This window comes from Panulirus ornatus, chromosome 55 (genome assembly GCF_036320965.1).
Source record: "Panulirus ornatus isolate Po-2019 chromosome 55, ASM3632096v1, whole genome shotgun sequence".
NCBI lineage: Eukaryota > Metazoa > Arthropoda > Malacostraca > Decapoda > Palinuridae > Panulirus > Panulirus ornatus.
In genome coordinates, this window is record NC_092278.1 from 24,191,505 (window position 1) to 24,210,288 (window position 18,784).

At 39.1% G+C, this 18,784-nt stretch overlaps 1 protein-coding gene across 21 annotated transcripts in view; it reads right to left on the minus strand.

Moving 5' to 3' along the window:
* Positions 1-18,784, minus strand: part of Fak (protein tyrosine kinase 2 Fak) — a 216,925-nt gene that overhangs the window by 63,130 nt on the left and 135,011 nt on the right. For 10 of the 21 annotated variants that reach the window (XM_071693201.1, XM_071693199.1, XM_071693197.1 and 7 more), the window contains 3 exons: positions 8,268-8,487; positions 5,599-5,772; positions 1,515-1,529 (listed from right to left, as the gene is read on the minus strand). In XM_071693201.1, the coding sequence (XP_071549302.1) occupies positions 1,515-1,529; positions 5,599-5,772; positions 8,268-8,487 (409 nt within the window). Of the gene's footprint in view, positions 1-1,514; positions 1,530-5,598; positions 5,773-8,267; positions 8,488-9,978; positions 12,655-15,914; positions 15,939-16,313; positions 16,431-18,784 lie in introns of those variants that run through there. The other 11 variants (XM_071693206.1, XM_071693208.1, XM_071693207.1 and 8 more) reach the window with 4 other exon arrangements.

An 18,784-nucleotide genomic window follows, 5' to 3' on the forward strand; every position in this document is an offset into this window, starting at 1 on the left:
CTAATAATCTTGCTTTTATTCACATTCACTCCATTTTCTTCTCTCACTCAGTCACTAACTCATGCATTTTTCTCACTCGAATCTGCCATCAGTGCTGTATCATAAGCAAACAACAACTTACTCACTTCCTAGGCTCTCTCATCCCCTCAAAGACTGTATACTCACCCCTCTCTCAAGAGTCTCACATTTACCTCCCTAACCAACCCATCCATACTCAAAGTGGACAACCATGGTGACATCACATAACCCTACTGCAGACCAACCTTCACTTGGAACCATTCACTTTTCTCTCTTCCTACTTGTACACAAGCCTTACACTCTTGATAAAAATTTCTCACTGCTTCCAGCAGCTTTCATCCCTTACCATAAATTCTTAAAACCTTCCAAAAAGCATTTCTATCAACCCTGTTATATGCCTTCTCCAGAACCATACAAACTGCATACAAATCTGTCTGTTTTTCTAAGTATTTCTCACACACATTTTTTAAAGGAAACACATGACCCACACATCCTCTACCACTTCTAAAACCATACTGTTCCTCCCCATATCTGATGCTATACACATGCTTTCACCCTCTCAATCAATACCTCTACTATAACTATGGAAATGAAATCTGAGATGCAGTAAACTGTGATGTAAATGCTGAAAGTGAAGTCACCTGTATGTACTGATTCAGATATCAGAGACAGTGACATAAGTGGTTGTGATGAAATATGTGGTTTATTTTGAGACAGCAATATCACGACAAATGTTGACCCAAAATATAGCATAACAATCAAAATGTGTAAGCTGTAAAATGCTTTGTGACAAAACTAGTAAAAAAAAAAAAAAAGCATCACGTTCTAAAGAAGTAATATTTCAGAAAATTCACATGCACAACAAAAAGTGATGTGATATATCATAATAAAACAGGCTCTGTGGACAACATGCCACAAGGCCTATGAGGGCCACCATATAACATGTTTCAAAGCAACATCATGCTTACTCTGACTTACTCCACCATAAAATCAGTGTTATGTACTTCTGTGCATTAATCTTTTAAGTTAAGAAGGTTATTCTAAGCGGTTTTTCTTCATATTTCTTTTTTTACTTAATGTAAGATGTGATGTCATTTTCTTATCATAACATGATACTAAGAGCTTGATATCTCCATTCCGGCATACGTTGACAGTGAATGGGTTAAGCTGACAACACAGCATTGAATGATGTTTTACCAATAACACTTCAATATTCTATACTATAAATACTTTGCTTGAGCTTGTAAAATTATTCCAAAATATACAAGAAATACCATAAGTTTACAGCTAAAATGGGACAAAATATATTCTGCTGTGTTATAAGCACATATCACTGGTGGAATCAAACTGACAGTAAACATCTGCAGTTGCCATGACGAAAAAAAAAAATTTGTCAGGGATGCAACTTATCCTGAACAGAGATGCCCAAAACAGAAAAGTCTTACCCAAAAAGTTCACATTTACACCTGAACACCACATGACAAGTAATGAGTTACCTTAATGCTTGGTTCCTTTGGGAGAGAAGAGAGGAAGTATGTTAAAACATATGGCACGAGTATTTATAAATTACTATACACAGAATTTCTGGATTTAAGAAACAACATAGATAAATTAGTCTCAATGAATTCAATTGCTAAATTTTTGTCAGGGAACATAACTTATTCAATTGCGGGAGTGTCTTCAAACTTTTTATTTAAGAAAAGGATTGACGAGCTGAAAAGCAAGAAAATCATAATTTATCAATTTTCAAATTCATTAGTTGAGAAAGGATTAGGGGACAGCATAGTCCTTCCAAACCTGACCTATGCAACTGAAACATTGAAACACAGACATAGAATGAATTGCAAAAGTCAAGAATCCAGGCTGTGGAAATTACATAATTATGAGGAGTATGTGGTGACTAAATGAAATGAAGAAAGAAATGAGGGTGTGTGAGAGATGTGGAATGGCAGGGAATGCAAAGGGAAAGAAGTATGGAGTGGTAGAGTGGGTGAAACATAATACTTTCAGTTGGTTTGGGCATAAGGAAAGAATGCAAGACAGGAAGTTTACAAGGAGGGTGTATGACAGTAAATTAAAGGGGTAGGTGTGAGAGGAAGACCACCTGTGACATAGGGAAATAGAGTTGTAGAATACTGGAAAGAGAAAGATATGGTGGAAGAGTGCATGGAATGGTGTGTGAGATGGATCCATGTAAGGACAGGGTTAAATGGAGACTCCTTTGCTGTGGCCAACCCACTGATGGGAGTTCCCAGAAGGGCATCAGAGATATAGATATACAGGTAGAAATTCATTAGAGAAATTTTTTATAAATTCCATAAGTATCTCAGCATATATTTGATACAAAAGTCATCTTATCTATCTGTATAAAAAAAAGAGAAACTAAAAGACTTCTGATACCTTCCTTATGCCTCGTCTAGATTTGTAACTTTCATATCTATCATAAATTATCTCCTTTACTAAGACAATTCTGTTTGTACTTGCAAAATTTCAATTTACAAGAAAAAGAAGTTATGAGGTACACTATGCAGAATATGCACAATATGTAGTAGAGGACATCTGAATCACTCAAGTTAGTCCACTAAAATATACATGCTTTTCAAACAAATGATTTTTAGTGAACCTGATGTCCTTCTCAGTCAAGTAGGTTAATGTATGTGCCATTCCTTCTTTGAGAGTGGGATAAATGGGTATGATACACAGACAGACAGATACACTAACTGCCAAATTTCAGCTAACAACTAAATACTCTAAGCCACCGACAGCTTACTCATAATAATCACCTTTCTCTACAACCATATGTCTGAGCCATCAACAACTTACAGACCATATTCACCTTTCTACAAATATGGATTTGAGCAACCAAAAGATTACATATAATAAACACCTTTCTCTCAACAGATATACTTCTAAGCAATCTACAGTTTAAATAATTACTTTTTTCCCTACTAATACAGATCTATCTTTTATGCCACCACTAGCATTCAAGGAACAGGGATACATACAGTACCATAAAGCAAGAACAAAAACAAACTTCATCAGAAAAGGAACCTGATGCTGAAACAATTTCAAAAAGCATCACTTATCATTTGTGTACTAGGATCTATCTATCATCTCTAAAGAAAAACAAATCTTTTCTATTCCCTTGAGTATGATATGATCCCTTAATTCATCCTGTACTGGGTACTGTTCACACATCTGTAAGGATTTTCCTCCATTTTCCATTTCATTGGAATTCAGTCAACTGCCATTTGCATGATCAACTTGCCTGGTCTCAATTCAAGGGTTCCACAAGAAACAGCATTAGTCAAAATACTCTTCTTAATAATGATATTGGACACTGACAGAGAAGTAAAAGAAAGTTCAGTTATGTGCTTTGCTACCTAATGAGACTTAGAGTAAGCAAAATGATAGAATCTGATGAAAAAAATACAAAGACATAAATAAAATCTACAAATAAGCACAATTAAACCTGGTGGAATTCAGTAAAGATATGTTTCAACAAATAAGTCAAGGAACAATCAATAATACAATAATGACACTGTTAAGGCCCAGAGGGGTAACTGATGGGTGGTATGACAATGAGAACCTTCAAAACAAAAAAGTGATAATTAAAATGTTCAATGTATACATAGGAAACAAAGAATTCTGAAGCACTTCATGGCCAAAATAAAAGAAATAGAACATATGAACCATAAGGAGAAGCTTAAAGAACTCAAACTTCAAAGCCTAGAAAGACTGAGTGATTCAGCAAAATTTGTAAAATCCTAGAAAGTAACGGTTATTCAGCATTCTACAGCATGAAAAAGCAATACAAAATCTTAAAATCATTTATAAATAATCATATAATTTGGCTTCCTCCAAGATATCTAAAAAGTTAAAACTATTTATATAAATCATAAATTTTAGACTATTTCAAGGAATTCATCAGTCTCTTCAAATTAAAATTAACGTCTTGACTTTCACCAATAATCATTGTTACTACACGATTCATAATTGACTCCAAGATTCCTCTCTTTTTGGCATTCCATTAGTACATGTTCCACGGTAACATTACTACTGAAGGTGTTACAAACTGGAGCAAGTCCCTTCTCCATTAATTGACCTTGGGACAACATAGTATGATCAATCATCAAGTCAACAAAGAATTATCTCAAACAATTCCCATTTACATTAATACCTTTCTTTGTCCCCCATGTTTTGTTACTCTATTTGGCTTTTCACATCCACTCAAGCTTGTCATTTACACATGAAATAATTATCTAACCTGCCCATAAAGTTACTAAGGTACAACTCTCATTAAACAATTTCTAAGTATAGCTGCTTTAGCCTAAGCACATCATCACAACTGGCACAATAGGTCAAGACACCAAGAGAATTCTACATTTATGCTTTGAATGGATTCTTACAATCCAATCCATGACTTTCTGACCTATGTGATGCATTGGTACACAGTGTGAAATAAAATGGTAAGCACTTGAGAGTTTGAGTAGATTGCAGATTTTTCTTTTGGGGTTTGCTTCAATTATCTAAATGGAATCTGCACACCATACAATTTGCAAAAAATCTGGAATACTCTTTTGGTAGTTTTGCTATAGGAAAATTTTCAGTGAACCCTGCAAAACCCACTACTTCATCACATTTTGAGATTTGAGTAAATATCTTTATGTACGAACAGTATCATACTGGAATTTACTTACTTTTAGTTGTTAAACACTCAATGCTGCTTCTGGCTGTTTTCACTATGGACAATGAAAATGATTTGCAGTATGTTACGAATGGCCAACAAATGTTATCTGGCAGCCACTGTCCAGTATCTACATTATTACCATTATCATTATTACAGAACCCTACGATTTCTCATTAAGGGATCCAGGGGCTATAACCTTAAGACCCCTTTCACATAAATCCAGGGGCTCCTGCAGCTTCAAGGCTGCAATAAACTTAGCAGTGCACAAAGGATGGACTCCTTTGAAGGAAGCTCTTTGACAAGACTACACTCTTTCATCAAATGATGATGACACAGGCTCGCCAAAAGTGACTTTTAACTTGCTGTCTAACCCCAAACCTGTGAAGTTCAGCAACCATAAGTTTCCCCTAAATTCATTATCTGAAGCAGTAAAGCATCCATAAAAATGTGACTCTGGATAAAAACTATCTGAAGCCTGCTCAGTAGACATGTTATAAGGTAATCACACCACAAACTTCATCATAGTTACTGAATAGTAAAATACCAGTAATCAGTCAACTGTGGTGGTTTTGGTAACCACAATAAATTTTGGGGGGTTTCTCATATAAGCTACAGTTCGTGATGATGCCTGGGCACTCATCTAACATATCAAACTAAGTAAAATATTACCAACTTACCAAGCACCATTCAGGCAAAAAGGGATTTGTGATGGAGTCTTAATTACTCCTGTGGATTACATAATCAATGAAACCTTGCCTTGCTTACTTTATACCACAACTGTACTTTACTCACAAATGCACTCTTTATCATTGGCTCAAGCTTTTAACAAGCTGGTTGGAAAGTGCATAATGTACAGTATATACAAACGATATCAATGTTGTTTTCCTCACCTTCATATCTGTCCCATCACCGAACTTGACTACATTGAATGAAGTGTTGACATGCACCTTGATACTCTTGTCTTGCCGCTCAGGTGACCCAACACGTGCTCCTGGTCCTCCTCCTCCTCCTCCACCACCACCACCACCACCACCACTGCTGCCACCACCTCCTCCACCATTTTCCTGCAAAACAACCTCATGAATAATGAATGCTGTCATTAATTTTCAGCATGAAAATATATGTAAAAACATAATTCTCTATAGGAGTAAAATTTATGAACACTATGCTCACAAATGAAATGAATTTATTATGAGGATAAGACTGGTGAATCTTTTTTCCATGGTTTAATCTCAACATATCGCTGATACTCATCTCATCCATATAATCCCATCCTTTGACTTTACCAGAAACCATTCACTGCATATATCAATACACGTCCTCTTACATACAAACAAACGAACCTTTTAATCCAATCTTCCACTTTGCTTTCAATGTTCCTTGGTAAGAATTCCCATTCATCTCACTTTCTACATCAAACATAAAGCCTTACTTTACAAGAAAGGAGAAAATTCTTAGGTAAAGAACACTCAAGAGGCTTAAGGTATAAAAACAAAAAAACATACACACTCACACAAAGACCAAAACAGGTTCAAGCATTGTTTAAATTCAACTCCACCAAGTGCTAAGTGACCAAGAGGGGAAAAAGGGAAACAAGGGTGAAAAGAGTTAAAAAAGAAAAGATGTTAGGAAATACATAACTTCAGCTGTGCACTCGACTGTGTACATGTTAAGTGACTTTTCACCCCAATTATGTACCTGTTACTGACACATTAAAAATTCAGTTTGCCGTTCATACTTATGATGTTCATTAGACCTCATCTGTTATTTGAGAGAGAGAGAGAGAGAGAGAGAGAGAGAGAGAGAGAGAGAGAGAGAGAGAGAGAGAGAGAGAGTGTGTGTGTGTGTGTGACTGCCCATCTACACTGTTACCTGGAAGTTTCATGGCAACTAAACTGTAATGTCAGTTTTCACCTCAGATGTGGAATACTTAACTTTCTGAAGAAAAATACATTCTACATGAGATTTGCCATATTTTCACAGCAAATCTCAGCTCCTAAATTGCTCTGTCAATTTGTGCAACCAGCATCTGGTGGCTTCTATTCTTGAGTATGGCTATAAGTTACAATGACCAGTATGTCCACAGAATAATTTGAAGATCTTAAAATTTGTTGCACATAAGTGTCTTTTTGAGGACAAAATGTGGTGTGATGTGGTTTGATCGAGTAAGTAATAACAGGGTAAGAGAGATGTGTGGTAATAAAAAGAGTGTGGTTGAGAGAGCAGAGGAGGGTGTTTCGAAATGGTTTGGTCACATGGAGAGAATGAGTGAGGAAAGATTGACAAAGAGGATATATGTGTCAGAGGTGGAGGGAACAAGAAGAAGTGGGAGACCAGATTGGAGGTGGAAAGATGGAGTGAAGAAGGTTTTGAGTGATCGGGGCCTGAACATGCAGGAGGGTGAAAAGCGTGCAAGGAATAGAGTGAACTGGAACGATGTGGTATACCGGGGTCGACGTGCTGTCAATGGATTGAATCAGGGCATGTGAAGTGTCTGGGGTAAACCATGGAAAGTTCTGTGGGGACTGGATGTGGAAAGGGAGCTGTGGTTTCGGCGCATTATTATATGACAGCTAGAGACTGAGTGTGAACGAATGGGGCCTTTGTTTTCTTTTCCTAGCGCTACCTCGCACACATGAGGGGGGAGGGGGTTGATATTCCATGTGTGGCAAGGTGGCGGTGGGAATAAATAAAGGCAGACAGTATGAATTATGTACATATGTATATATGTATATGTCTGTGTGTGTATATATATGTATACATTGAGATGTATAGGTATGTATATTTGCGTGTGTGGACGTGTATGTATATACATGTGTATGTGGGTGGGTTTGGGCCATTCTTTCGTCTGTTTCCTTGCGCTACCTTGCTAACGCAGGAGACAGCGACAAAGCAAAATAAAATAAATAAATGTCTGTGTATGTATATATATGTATACATTGAGATGTATAGGTATGTATATACATGTGTATGTGGGTGGGTTGGGCCATTCTTTCATCTGTTTCCTTGCGCTACCTCACTAACGCGGGAGACAGCGACAAAGCAAAACAGATGAATTAATAAAAGTGTCTATTATGTATATCTAAACTAAACACACCTTCTAATATAGTAAACTCGAATATGTATCTAGCTGTTACAATAGCAGTCTGTATGAGATTTTGCGAAAGATGTAAATTTTGCATTTATCTCTACCAAAAGTCTTTTATCAGTGTCATATTTTTGTTAAGCACATTACTTAAATGGTTATCACTATTAACTATGACAGACATGCAGTATAAAGAGTGACACAGGGGATTTGATTCCGAATAATAATATATTGTGGTGGGACTCAAAGAACCCTCACCTAATGATATAAAGACTACTTTTCCTTGGCATGCTCTCCATCCTAACCAAATATGACATCCTATCCTACCATTTCATATGTGATGTGTTGCCAACTATCTGTATTGATGGAATGAAACCCAAATCCAATCAATCCTAGTCACCCATCAGAGAGATGTTAGGGAGGTGCATCAATATTCATCAAACTCAAAAATGGGAAAAAGTTTGAGTATCCCACCTGTGAAGTGCCTAGATGGTGTGGCATATAGGAGTGTGATCTGTCAGGCGGAAGGGCTGGGGCATGTGTGTTGATGATGGTGGCTGTAGGTTGTGCAGCAGGCAGACCACAACCACTACTCATGGTGACTGATGGTGGTGGTGTGGCTGACCGCAGTGCCGCTGATGATCCTGTTGATGGCAGGTAACTCAGCCCGCACCCCAAACTGTCATCCTCGCCCCTGAAGAGAGATTTAATAGATTATGCAAAATAAAACCAAACATATTCAAATTATTGAATACACTAATATTTTCAGTACATTCCATCTGTAGAAAAGGAAATGAAGGCATTTAGAGATGCATGACAAGCAATGAATTATTCTAATTCTCATCCTTCTAATACTGACAAGCATGAAAAGCATTTTAAGAAATCGTAAAACGCAGGGAAGTTACAATTTCTGACTTCTTTCTTTCTCACGCATGTACCTGTTTGCTATTTCTTGTATTAACAAGGTATCACCAGGAACAAAGCAAAGGCATCATTCACTCATGTTCATAGCTGTTATTTGTAACTGACCAGATCTACAGCCCAGTTTCCACAACTAGGCCCCACTGATCTTTTAGTGGTATCCCCTGGCTGCTTCAGTCCACTGACGGTATGTCCCCCCCTGTATACTAAATCACTCCAATTCATTCTATCCTGTGCATGCCTTTCACCCTCCTGCATGTTTAGGCTCTACTCACTCAAAAACTCATTCATACCATCCTTCCATCACCAATTCCGTCTTATCCTTATCCTTGTCCCCTAGACTTTTGACATATCATTAATATCCATTAACAGAATCACACAATACGAACTTTATGGTATTCAAAAGGAAAATTTCCATACCATATCCCCAGCCCTTTTAGATGTTGGATCTACCACTCCATGTCTGAATACAACTAAGCACATGTACTGCAAGGGTGATTGTCTTAAAGCCAAGAAACCTGATCAAATTACGCAAAAACACATCAATATTGTAAAAGTTATATTTAAAGAATCAATAAATATCAAGTTCCCTGACAAGTACTACATTATAAACAAAATACTGTAAATAAAGTTTTAATGCCTCAAAAACAATCATTTTGAAGCATTTCAGTAAATACTGTATATGTTAATATGAAAATTTAAATATCCATCACAAATTAGTTTAAAGCATATCTAACACCACATTATACTAAAAGCTTATTTTCTAAAGCAGTGTTCCCTTAAAGAGGAAAAAAAAGGAATATACCAGATCTTTGTTATGAGGTGATGCAACATATCTTTAGTAAAAGCTATAAGCAATATTTGCAAAAAAAAAAAAAAAAATCACATAAATAAAACCTAATCTTAGGAGGAAAATATGTCTATATCCCACAGCAAAATAATGAAGTTCACAATACCGTTACTATTCAGAAAAATACAATACTTTATCCATACTTCGATGTAAATCCCAAAGGCTATAGTAAATATCCAAAAGCCAATGTACAAGGCAAGAGAGCATTAATGAAAGCTTAGATTCCACTAAAAAACATTTCCAGCAGTAAAAAAAGACTATGACAATAATTCAATATCTACTATGAAAGATAAAAACCATGGTTAGTTAAAAACCCAATCAAGTAATTCCAAAAACCACTCTGAGTATCCAAAAGCCATTCATTTAAACAACTACTGTACAAGCCCAAAACCAGAAGGTAATGCTCTGAGCTACCTCTGGCTCCTGATGGAATATGCTGGTGATCCAGGAAGATCGTAGTCAACCAGAAGTTTGTTCAAATCTACAAAATCATCATCACTGGAGTCTTCTCTTGGTACTGAAGGCTTAGTTTTCTTTTCCAAAGCTTGCATAATTTTCTCAAGAGGGTCATCCAAATCTTCAAAACATTCTACAGAAGTAATATCTACCTGGTTGATATAATGAGAGTCTAGTGGCTTTGAATATAAACACAGTTCCTGTTGATTTTGGAAGGCATTATCCCCACTATATTTCAAAAATAAAGGGGGACACTGCATAACCATTAAGTCTTCATGAATCTGCACATTTTCCTGTTCATTACTACAAATCTGATTTTCTTTTGAAGTACAGGGTTTGTGCAACTTATATGTTTCTGTGGAAGTAGGAGATAAATTCCTCTTTCTCGGTAGTTCAGGACTTGTTCCAATTGAATCAGCAGGATCTTCTATTGTGACAGAAATGGGTCTCCCTGGCTCATCATACTCTAATAAATATTCTTTTATGTCAGTCATATTCTCCTCACCAACTTTAACTGTGGTCTTTTCAACGGGGATATAAACAGCTGTAGGTCGTTTATGTAGTTTTTCACAGTCACGCCTTGCAATGTACAGCTGTTCATAGGTTTCTAGAACTTTACGAACTGAAGGTCTCCTCTCCAAGATCTTGGAAGGTGACCTATTATCCTGTTCACGAATAATTTCACTTTTCTTACAGTTAGATTCTTGATCACAATGCCCTACATTTACTTCCCTGGTCTGATCTCCACAAACATCACTTATTACATTGTGGGGATGCACCTGATGGTGGTGCTGACTTACATCCTCACTACAATGGTTACAGTTACTATCTGATATGTATTTGCAATGCTGTGTAAGCTGCGACTTGTGTTTCTTGACACTTCTTTCACACTGTGACTGCACTGCAGAACCATGTTCTCTAAATACTTTTTGCTTTTTATCACCATGCGAGATACTAATGGGGGTAGGTAGTGCATGCAAAAAAGAGCAAGCATTCACATTCTTTAAAATTCGAAAGGAACGATTTCTCTCAACAGCCTTTCTCAGTTCTGTAGGATGCCTAGAAGGCCTACTTAAGGAATTTTCATCAAAACTCTGAGGTCGATGCCTACCATGATTAACTTTGTTTTCAATGGGCAATTTTTTTATGGGTAATATCTTTGGAATTAGAGAGGGAGTGGAGGTGTGTAGAGACTTTTTCCAAGAACTCATGTTGCTGGAACTCTTAACAGCATCACTGATGCCCTCATGTCTCTGAACCTGGATTCCCTCAGGTTTCCGAAGAAACCGAAACGAGGATGAAAGAGAGTTCTTTTGTGTTGAGTGTTTCCTTCTCAGACCCTCTCCAGAGACATTTTTCTCCTGCAGCACCCAGTCTGGTATCAATCGTGAATTACTGATTTTATCTTTGGCACTAAATTGTTTGTATGTGCTTGTATTTGCACTGTCTGTAAACTTCTTCATACTAATTTTTCTTTCTTCATTCACAGGCAGATGAGAACTGGAGGACACCTTATTAACAGTGCAGAAACCTCTCTCATGAAGGCACAAATCACTGCTCCTGTTGACACTGGCACTCCTATTGAGCCGAGGAAAGTCATCTGCTCCCTCTCTGGCACCACTACTTTTCAAGAAGTTTCTAAGCATCTGGGTCTTTGGTTTGGTACTGCCAGACAAATCCTCTTCTACACTGACACAGCATGAGTTGAAGCCACTTCTCTTACCACTGGTAGGTCTGGGTGGTATATCAGGTGCACATGACACAGAATTACAGCTGCTCTGACTCAATGTAGTGCTCCTGTTGCTGCTTCTATTACTACTGGTGATGCTCTGACGCAATGCAGCTTCACGGCAGAAGAGATATGACTCATTGGAGCCCTGATTCTCTCTCAGCCAACCCTGCAAGGATACTGCACTGGATGGAGGTGAAGTATGAGTCTCACTAACCTTCCCATGCTTTCTAAACATGAAGGAAAGTGGAAGAACAGGAGTACTGAGAGAAGCTGTTGTGTTAGGGTATCTACTGTTGCTGGTGCCTCCTCCTGTCCTTGCAGCAGGATTCAACAAGTGACTGGTTGAATGTACAAGAACTGGGGTGCTAATGGAAGAAGCTGGAGGTGTATCTAATTCTAAAGCTCCTCCTCTTTTCCCACCACTTCCTCCTCCCTTCCGTATCCTTATAAGCCATTCCGGTACCTTCATCTAATAGGTTATCCAATTAAGACACACTGGTAGGAACATCCTGATGCCTCACAACCTGAATTTTTTTTTGTTTTGATTAAGTACATTCACCATTATCATCTGGTTCTCCCTTCTGTTCACACCTAACAAACAATGCAAACTATCAAGCTTGGGGCATTTCTCCATCATGCTGTTATTAAAACTTTGATAGGCACTGTTCTACATTTGAGAGTTACTCTTCCCATCACTACTATATGACTGTAACTCAACAGCTATTATCATAACAATATAAGTTACTACTTATTCACTTTTTTCAGAAGCAACAAGTGTACTGTCAATTTCCTCAGTTTACAGGAATAACTGAAGGATAAGCACTTGTCAGTACAATTATTTATTTAGCTTCACTGGCAGTATTTGTGGGACTTCCATGGGAATCTGTTTTTGCAAAAAGTTCCTGAAATGTAAGGGTAGCTCTCCTGTTATAACTGTACAAACAGAATTACATCAAATCAGGGCAAAAATAAAATAAATGAAGTGAGAGACATTTCAAGTAATAGCTTATGCAGTTACAATACTATCTACACAGTAAAAAGGAACACACAACACTAAACAAGTGATAATTACACACCAAGCCAAACTCTGCCTGCCTGTGGTAACACTGCAAATGTGAAGTCACTTCTGGCAAGGTTAGGTCATTGTCAATGGATGGAAAGGAGTAATCTTGTCATGGACCTTCTCACTCTGTGGGAGTCCATCATATCCCTGCTCCAAGTGGAGCACAGCTTTGAAGCTGCAAGAACCCCATAAAGGGATTCCTTGGTAAGTATACAAATAATAAATAACCAGTTGGATATACAGTAAAGTGAACTACTATAATGACTATAAACTGGTTACATACACTTCAGTACATATGTATATACATGTATATATGAGTGGAAGGGCCATTCTTCCTCTGTTTCATGGCGATACCTCGCTGATGCGGGAAACACACACACATTAAGTACAAATAAAAATTTATATATATTTCTTTTTTTTCTATATTATAATACATATTCGCTGTCTCCCGCGTTAGCGACGTAGCGCAAGGAAACACGCAAGAATGGCCAAACCCACCCACATACACATGTATATACATAACGCCCACACACGCACATATACATACCTATAAATTTCAACGCATACATACATACACAGACATATACATATATAAAAATGTAAATATACATATTTATTGCCTTCATCCATTCCCGTCGCCATCACGCCACACATGAAATGGCACCTCCCTCACACCGCATGTGCGCGAGGTAGCGCTACAAAAAGACAACAAAGGTCACATTCGTTCACATTTAGTCTCTAGCTGTCATGTGGAATGCACTGAAACCACAGCTCCCTTTCCACATCCAGGCCTCACAAAGCCTTCCATGGTTTACCCCAGACGCTTCACATACCCTGGTTCGATCCATTGACTGCACGTCGACCCCGGTATACCACATCGCTCCAATATATATATATATATATATATATATATATATATATATATGGGTTAGGGGAGAACGAATTCTTCCTACGTATTCCCTGCGTGTCGTAGAAGGCGACTAAAAGGGAAGGGAAGCGGGGGGCTGGAAATCCTTCCCTCTCGTTTTTAGGTTTCCAAAAGAAGGAACAGAGAAGGGGGCCAAGTGAGGATTTTCCCCCAAAGGCTCAGTCCTCTGTTCTTACCACTACCTCACTAATGTGGGAAATAGCGAATAGTATATATTATATATATATATATATATATATATATATATATATATATATATATATATATTGGAAAGGATCACAATTTTGCGCGTGATCAAGATATTCCTATGAGTCCACGGGGAAAATGAAACACGAAAAGTTCCCAAGTGCACTTTTGTGTAATAATAACATCATCAGGGGAGACACAAGAGAGAAATATAACAGTCAGTTGATATACATCGAAGAGACGAAGCTAGGACGCCATTTGGTAAACATGCGATTGTCCAAGACAGACAACGAGTATCATAAACTTATTGTGTGGAAAAGGTGAATTGTTTACAAATTCTATTAACAATAAAGTTATCCAATTTGTATAGACCATCACTAATATTGAGATTATAATTCTTTGTGTATTTAATAATAGAAGATTCAATATTTCTCGTGGTAATAGAATTAGAGTTAACTGAGATGGCATTACTTCAGTCAATACAATGATCATAGTTTTTAAGGTGATTAAACAAGGCATTTGATTTGTATCCAGTTCTTATACTATATTTATGTTGCTCAAGTCTAACAGAAAGATCTTTACCAGTCTGCCCAACATAAAACTGATCAAATTCTACATGGCACTTTATAGATGCACCCAGATTTTTCTGGCGCCTACTATTTGTAATGTTCTGGGTAGGATCTTTTTGGAAAAGCAACCTCGACAGGCAATAGAAAGCCAGAAAGTGGAAGAATTTTTGGAAGTGGTACATATACATTCTTGAAAAACTTAACAGTGCATTATAAACTGCTCTATAACGGTAACTCTGATTTAGAAATCAATAAAGAAGTGCACCCGTTATTTAGGTAGTGAAGCAACACCCATCTTAAGAGTTGGAATCCTAATCCAAGATCAAGTAGTCAACCCCAGGACAATGTCAACTTCAAGAACATAACAATACTGACCTAAGGACATAATCAAAGTTGATGGACTGAAATGCCAAACACACGCGTGGGTTGTTGGTGTTAATTCCCTAAACACACCATTATCCTCTTACATCAGAATACTCAACATGTTACTCACACGACTTGACTCTAATTTTCCTGCCATGAGCGCTACTCGCTATTCCTGAATTAAGAATATCTCACCGATACAGAAAGTTAAAGAAACTGAAGCCCCTGTGAGGGCTTAAATGTCTCCCCATGCCGTACTAACAGGTAATTACAAATGAGTAATTCCACATACTGCTCTTCCAAACGAACCTAATGCAGCACGTCTTTACGGAAACTCAGATATATGCTCACATACCTAAATATGTCAGGCCCATCAATGTTCACAACTCAAAATTATCAAAAATGCTCGTATGGTACTTACAAATTGTAACGTTGAAAGATTCAATACCGTCAAACATGGATGGATATCTCTCAATATGATTATCATGTCAACGCTGTAAAAACTAGAAAAAAATTACAAACTTTTATCCTAGAATCAAAGGGCAGACAGAACCCACTTTCGAACTCTCATGTGATAGAAGGATCTGTAAGTAGCGTCGTTCGCAAAAATCCTCTGGCATTCTAATAACTACCCACAAGTTTATGAAACACTGTTGCCGCGTTACACCAACCACAGTAAAAGTGTATTCCACTATCTGTGAACACCGCTGCCGTCAGCTCACAACACAGGAGGCTGCTTATAAAAGGAATCAGTGACCATGGTTCCCGCAGTGATGTCTGATAGCCAGGGGCGCCGCGTGGCTGTGCACACCAGGCGGGTACTTACAGGATTTGGTCATCCCGGCCATATGTGCACCAAAGTTCTCACTGTGGCCTCCCCTCTCCCGACACCAGCTTAAAACTCCACCACGACGCGCTACAATCTCCAAACTCAACAGAAAGCCACAAGTTCACAGATCACCTGCAATGCGGTTGCACGAAATGGCACGTGATCATGCCAAATACCAACTTATTCCCCGCGCACAGTCACAACATTGCCTTATAAAGACATACCACTTCTAGTCATATGTTTGGCTTTAATCGAAGTCCACGGGAGGGTTAGGGGAGGCGTAGGGTCTTGGCCAAGGGGAGGGGTGACACCAATAACACACTAGAAGCCATCAAAGTCTTCAACTCGATAAACTTTCAAGTATTTTCTGAGCACAAGGCAAACCACTCGTGAAATCCATACTGTATAAATACGCAAAATTGTACTTGGAACAATAAACATTTTTACACAGAGTATTGTAATATATACACAGCAGAAGTTTGTTGACAGTGCAGGACTCTAGTGGGCCCAGCAACCTCCCCTGTTAGTACATCGTGGGTACACCTGAACACTTGAGACATTTTCTCGAAATATGAAAAAAATAATAGTGATTCCAGTGACAAAGTTGTTAGCCATAATCGTACGAGTCATGGCATCACTAGTAGTCGATGTGTGATCACTGCCGCTATTCCGTGGCTGGTTTACTGCAGGGTATCCAAGGATGGACGGCACCGCAGCCTAGCACAGATACCTGCAGTTCCAAGGCTTTGGATTTGGAGTCCAACGGTTGTCATCATATAAACAAAACACAATCCGAATCACCCAGTGTTCTTCCCTCCCAAGAGTTTTACACCATGATGACAATCCCTGGAGAGTAATATTGATCAAAATCTATAATGTCCGAGTGTTATGAGTGGCTGAGTAGACAAAACAGCAAGGAAAATAAGAGGGTGGGTACTGATGGCAACCTTCGCCGCCACCGCCAGCGGGGCACCGCCGGCCACATCAGCACACCAAAGCAGACATCTTCCTACGTCCCTCCTCCCACCACACACCTGCTGCCCACACTACACTACCATACCTGCCCACACGCCACAAGCCCCGCCTAATGTACAACACGGACCCGTCGCCCTCCACTACAGAAAGGTACATATGCAACAAACATGCCGTTACTTAAGCCTTCCAACTCGAGGGGGCATTACCCATTACACCTTACCACTCACTTAAAAGTCTTAACTGTTAAGCAAGCCAAGAATAGCATAGTGAACGTGTTTTTTTCAAAACTAACCTACCATGAAGTGCAAGAACCATAGTCTTTGATCCTAAAGAACTTTTTGTTAGTGTCCCCAACTCCCTTGATACGGACGGCCTCATGAAGAAAGAACTCTGATGCTCACTCAAGGCCTACCTAACCTAACCTAACCTAACAGCTCTGAGAAACTGACTCCTCCATCCCTCCACATATAGTTTTCCTGCCGTTCCCTTCGGCACACACATAAATAAATAAATATATATATATATATATATATATATATATATATATATATATATATATATATATATATATATATATATGGGAGAAAGAATACTTCCCACGTTTTCCCCTGCGTGTCGTAGAAGGCATCCCATTTCAGCAGTGACATTCAAGTCTTCCGTGTAAGTCAAAATCAAGAACTATTTTTCAACAACAGACTGGGAACCACGGCTCCTGGCAGCTCCCACGTGTACACCTGAATTGACTTGAGGTATTCAATGTCATGGGTTCGAGGATGCCCGACCTGTGCAGGGTCTTGAGAGTGCAAGATACGATGCACGTGATGATGGAGGTGTAACCACAGGTGAGGGGTATAATGGGTGTGGCTCGTGGGGTACATCCTCCACTGTTCCCTGTCCTCCCACGTACCAGACGTCACACCCTCTGTGTCCAGGCTCACGGACTCATAAATCACAACTCAATACTTATGAGATTAAGTCTAAGCCGGACGGGAATTGTATTTCACACAGCTACAGTATTCAAATCTTCCTTGACTTCGCAGACTGTTCTGTCAGAGGATAAAGTTCCCTGGGGGGGGAGGGGGGGAATACCTGACTGAGGATACTACTGCTTGCACGTGGGAGGAGAGACCCGGCCGCTACCCTCTCCTCCAGCAACTATCTCCATCTCTCATGAGTTGCTTCAACTATTTCCTCAATATACATCTTACAATGACAACTGGTGATCGTCACGTTAATACGCGCAACCAAGCGTCCTGCTATGGTGCTACACTCGGCCAGACCCTAACTCCATGTAAACCACTACCCTACACCCAGACACCGCTGGCTGTGTGGTATCATAAACAACAAATATCTAATGACGTAAAACTACATATTGATATGAATTCCACTATCCCCTAGGACGTCTTGCATGTGTCATGGGCCAAGCCTAAGAAAAACCATACCTGACACTTACAACACTGGCACGACCTTGGATAAGGTCAACACACTCCTCACCTTCGATATATCCCAGGTACCGCACCCGTTTTCTGTTGGGGTTGAACACCGCCCACTACGGAGGTGGTTAAGTACTGTACTGGTCCTGTAACATGACCTTCACCAGTACAGTACTGGTCCTGTAACATGACCTTCACCAGTACAGTACTGGTCCTATAACATGACCTTCACCAGTAAAGTACTGGTCCTGTAACATGACCTGCACCAGTACAGTACTGGTCCTATAACATGACCTGCACCAGTGCAGTACTGGTCCTATAACATGACCTTCACCAGTACAGTACTGGTCCTGTAACATGACCTTCACCAGTACAGTACTGGTCCTATAACATGACCTTCACCAGTACAGTACTGGTCCTGTAACATGACCTTCACCAGTACAGTACTGGTCCTGTAAATTGACCTGCACCAGTACAGTACTGGTCCTATAACATGACCTGCACCAGTACAGTACTGGTCCTATAACGACCTTCACCAGTACAGTACTGGTCCTGTAAATTGACCTGCACCAGTGCAGTACTGGTCCTGTAACATGACCTGCACCAGTACAGTACTGGTTCTCTAACATGACCTGCACCAGTACAGTACTGGTCCTGTAAATTGACCTGCACCAGTACAGTACTGG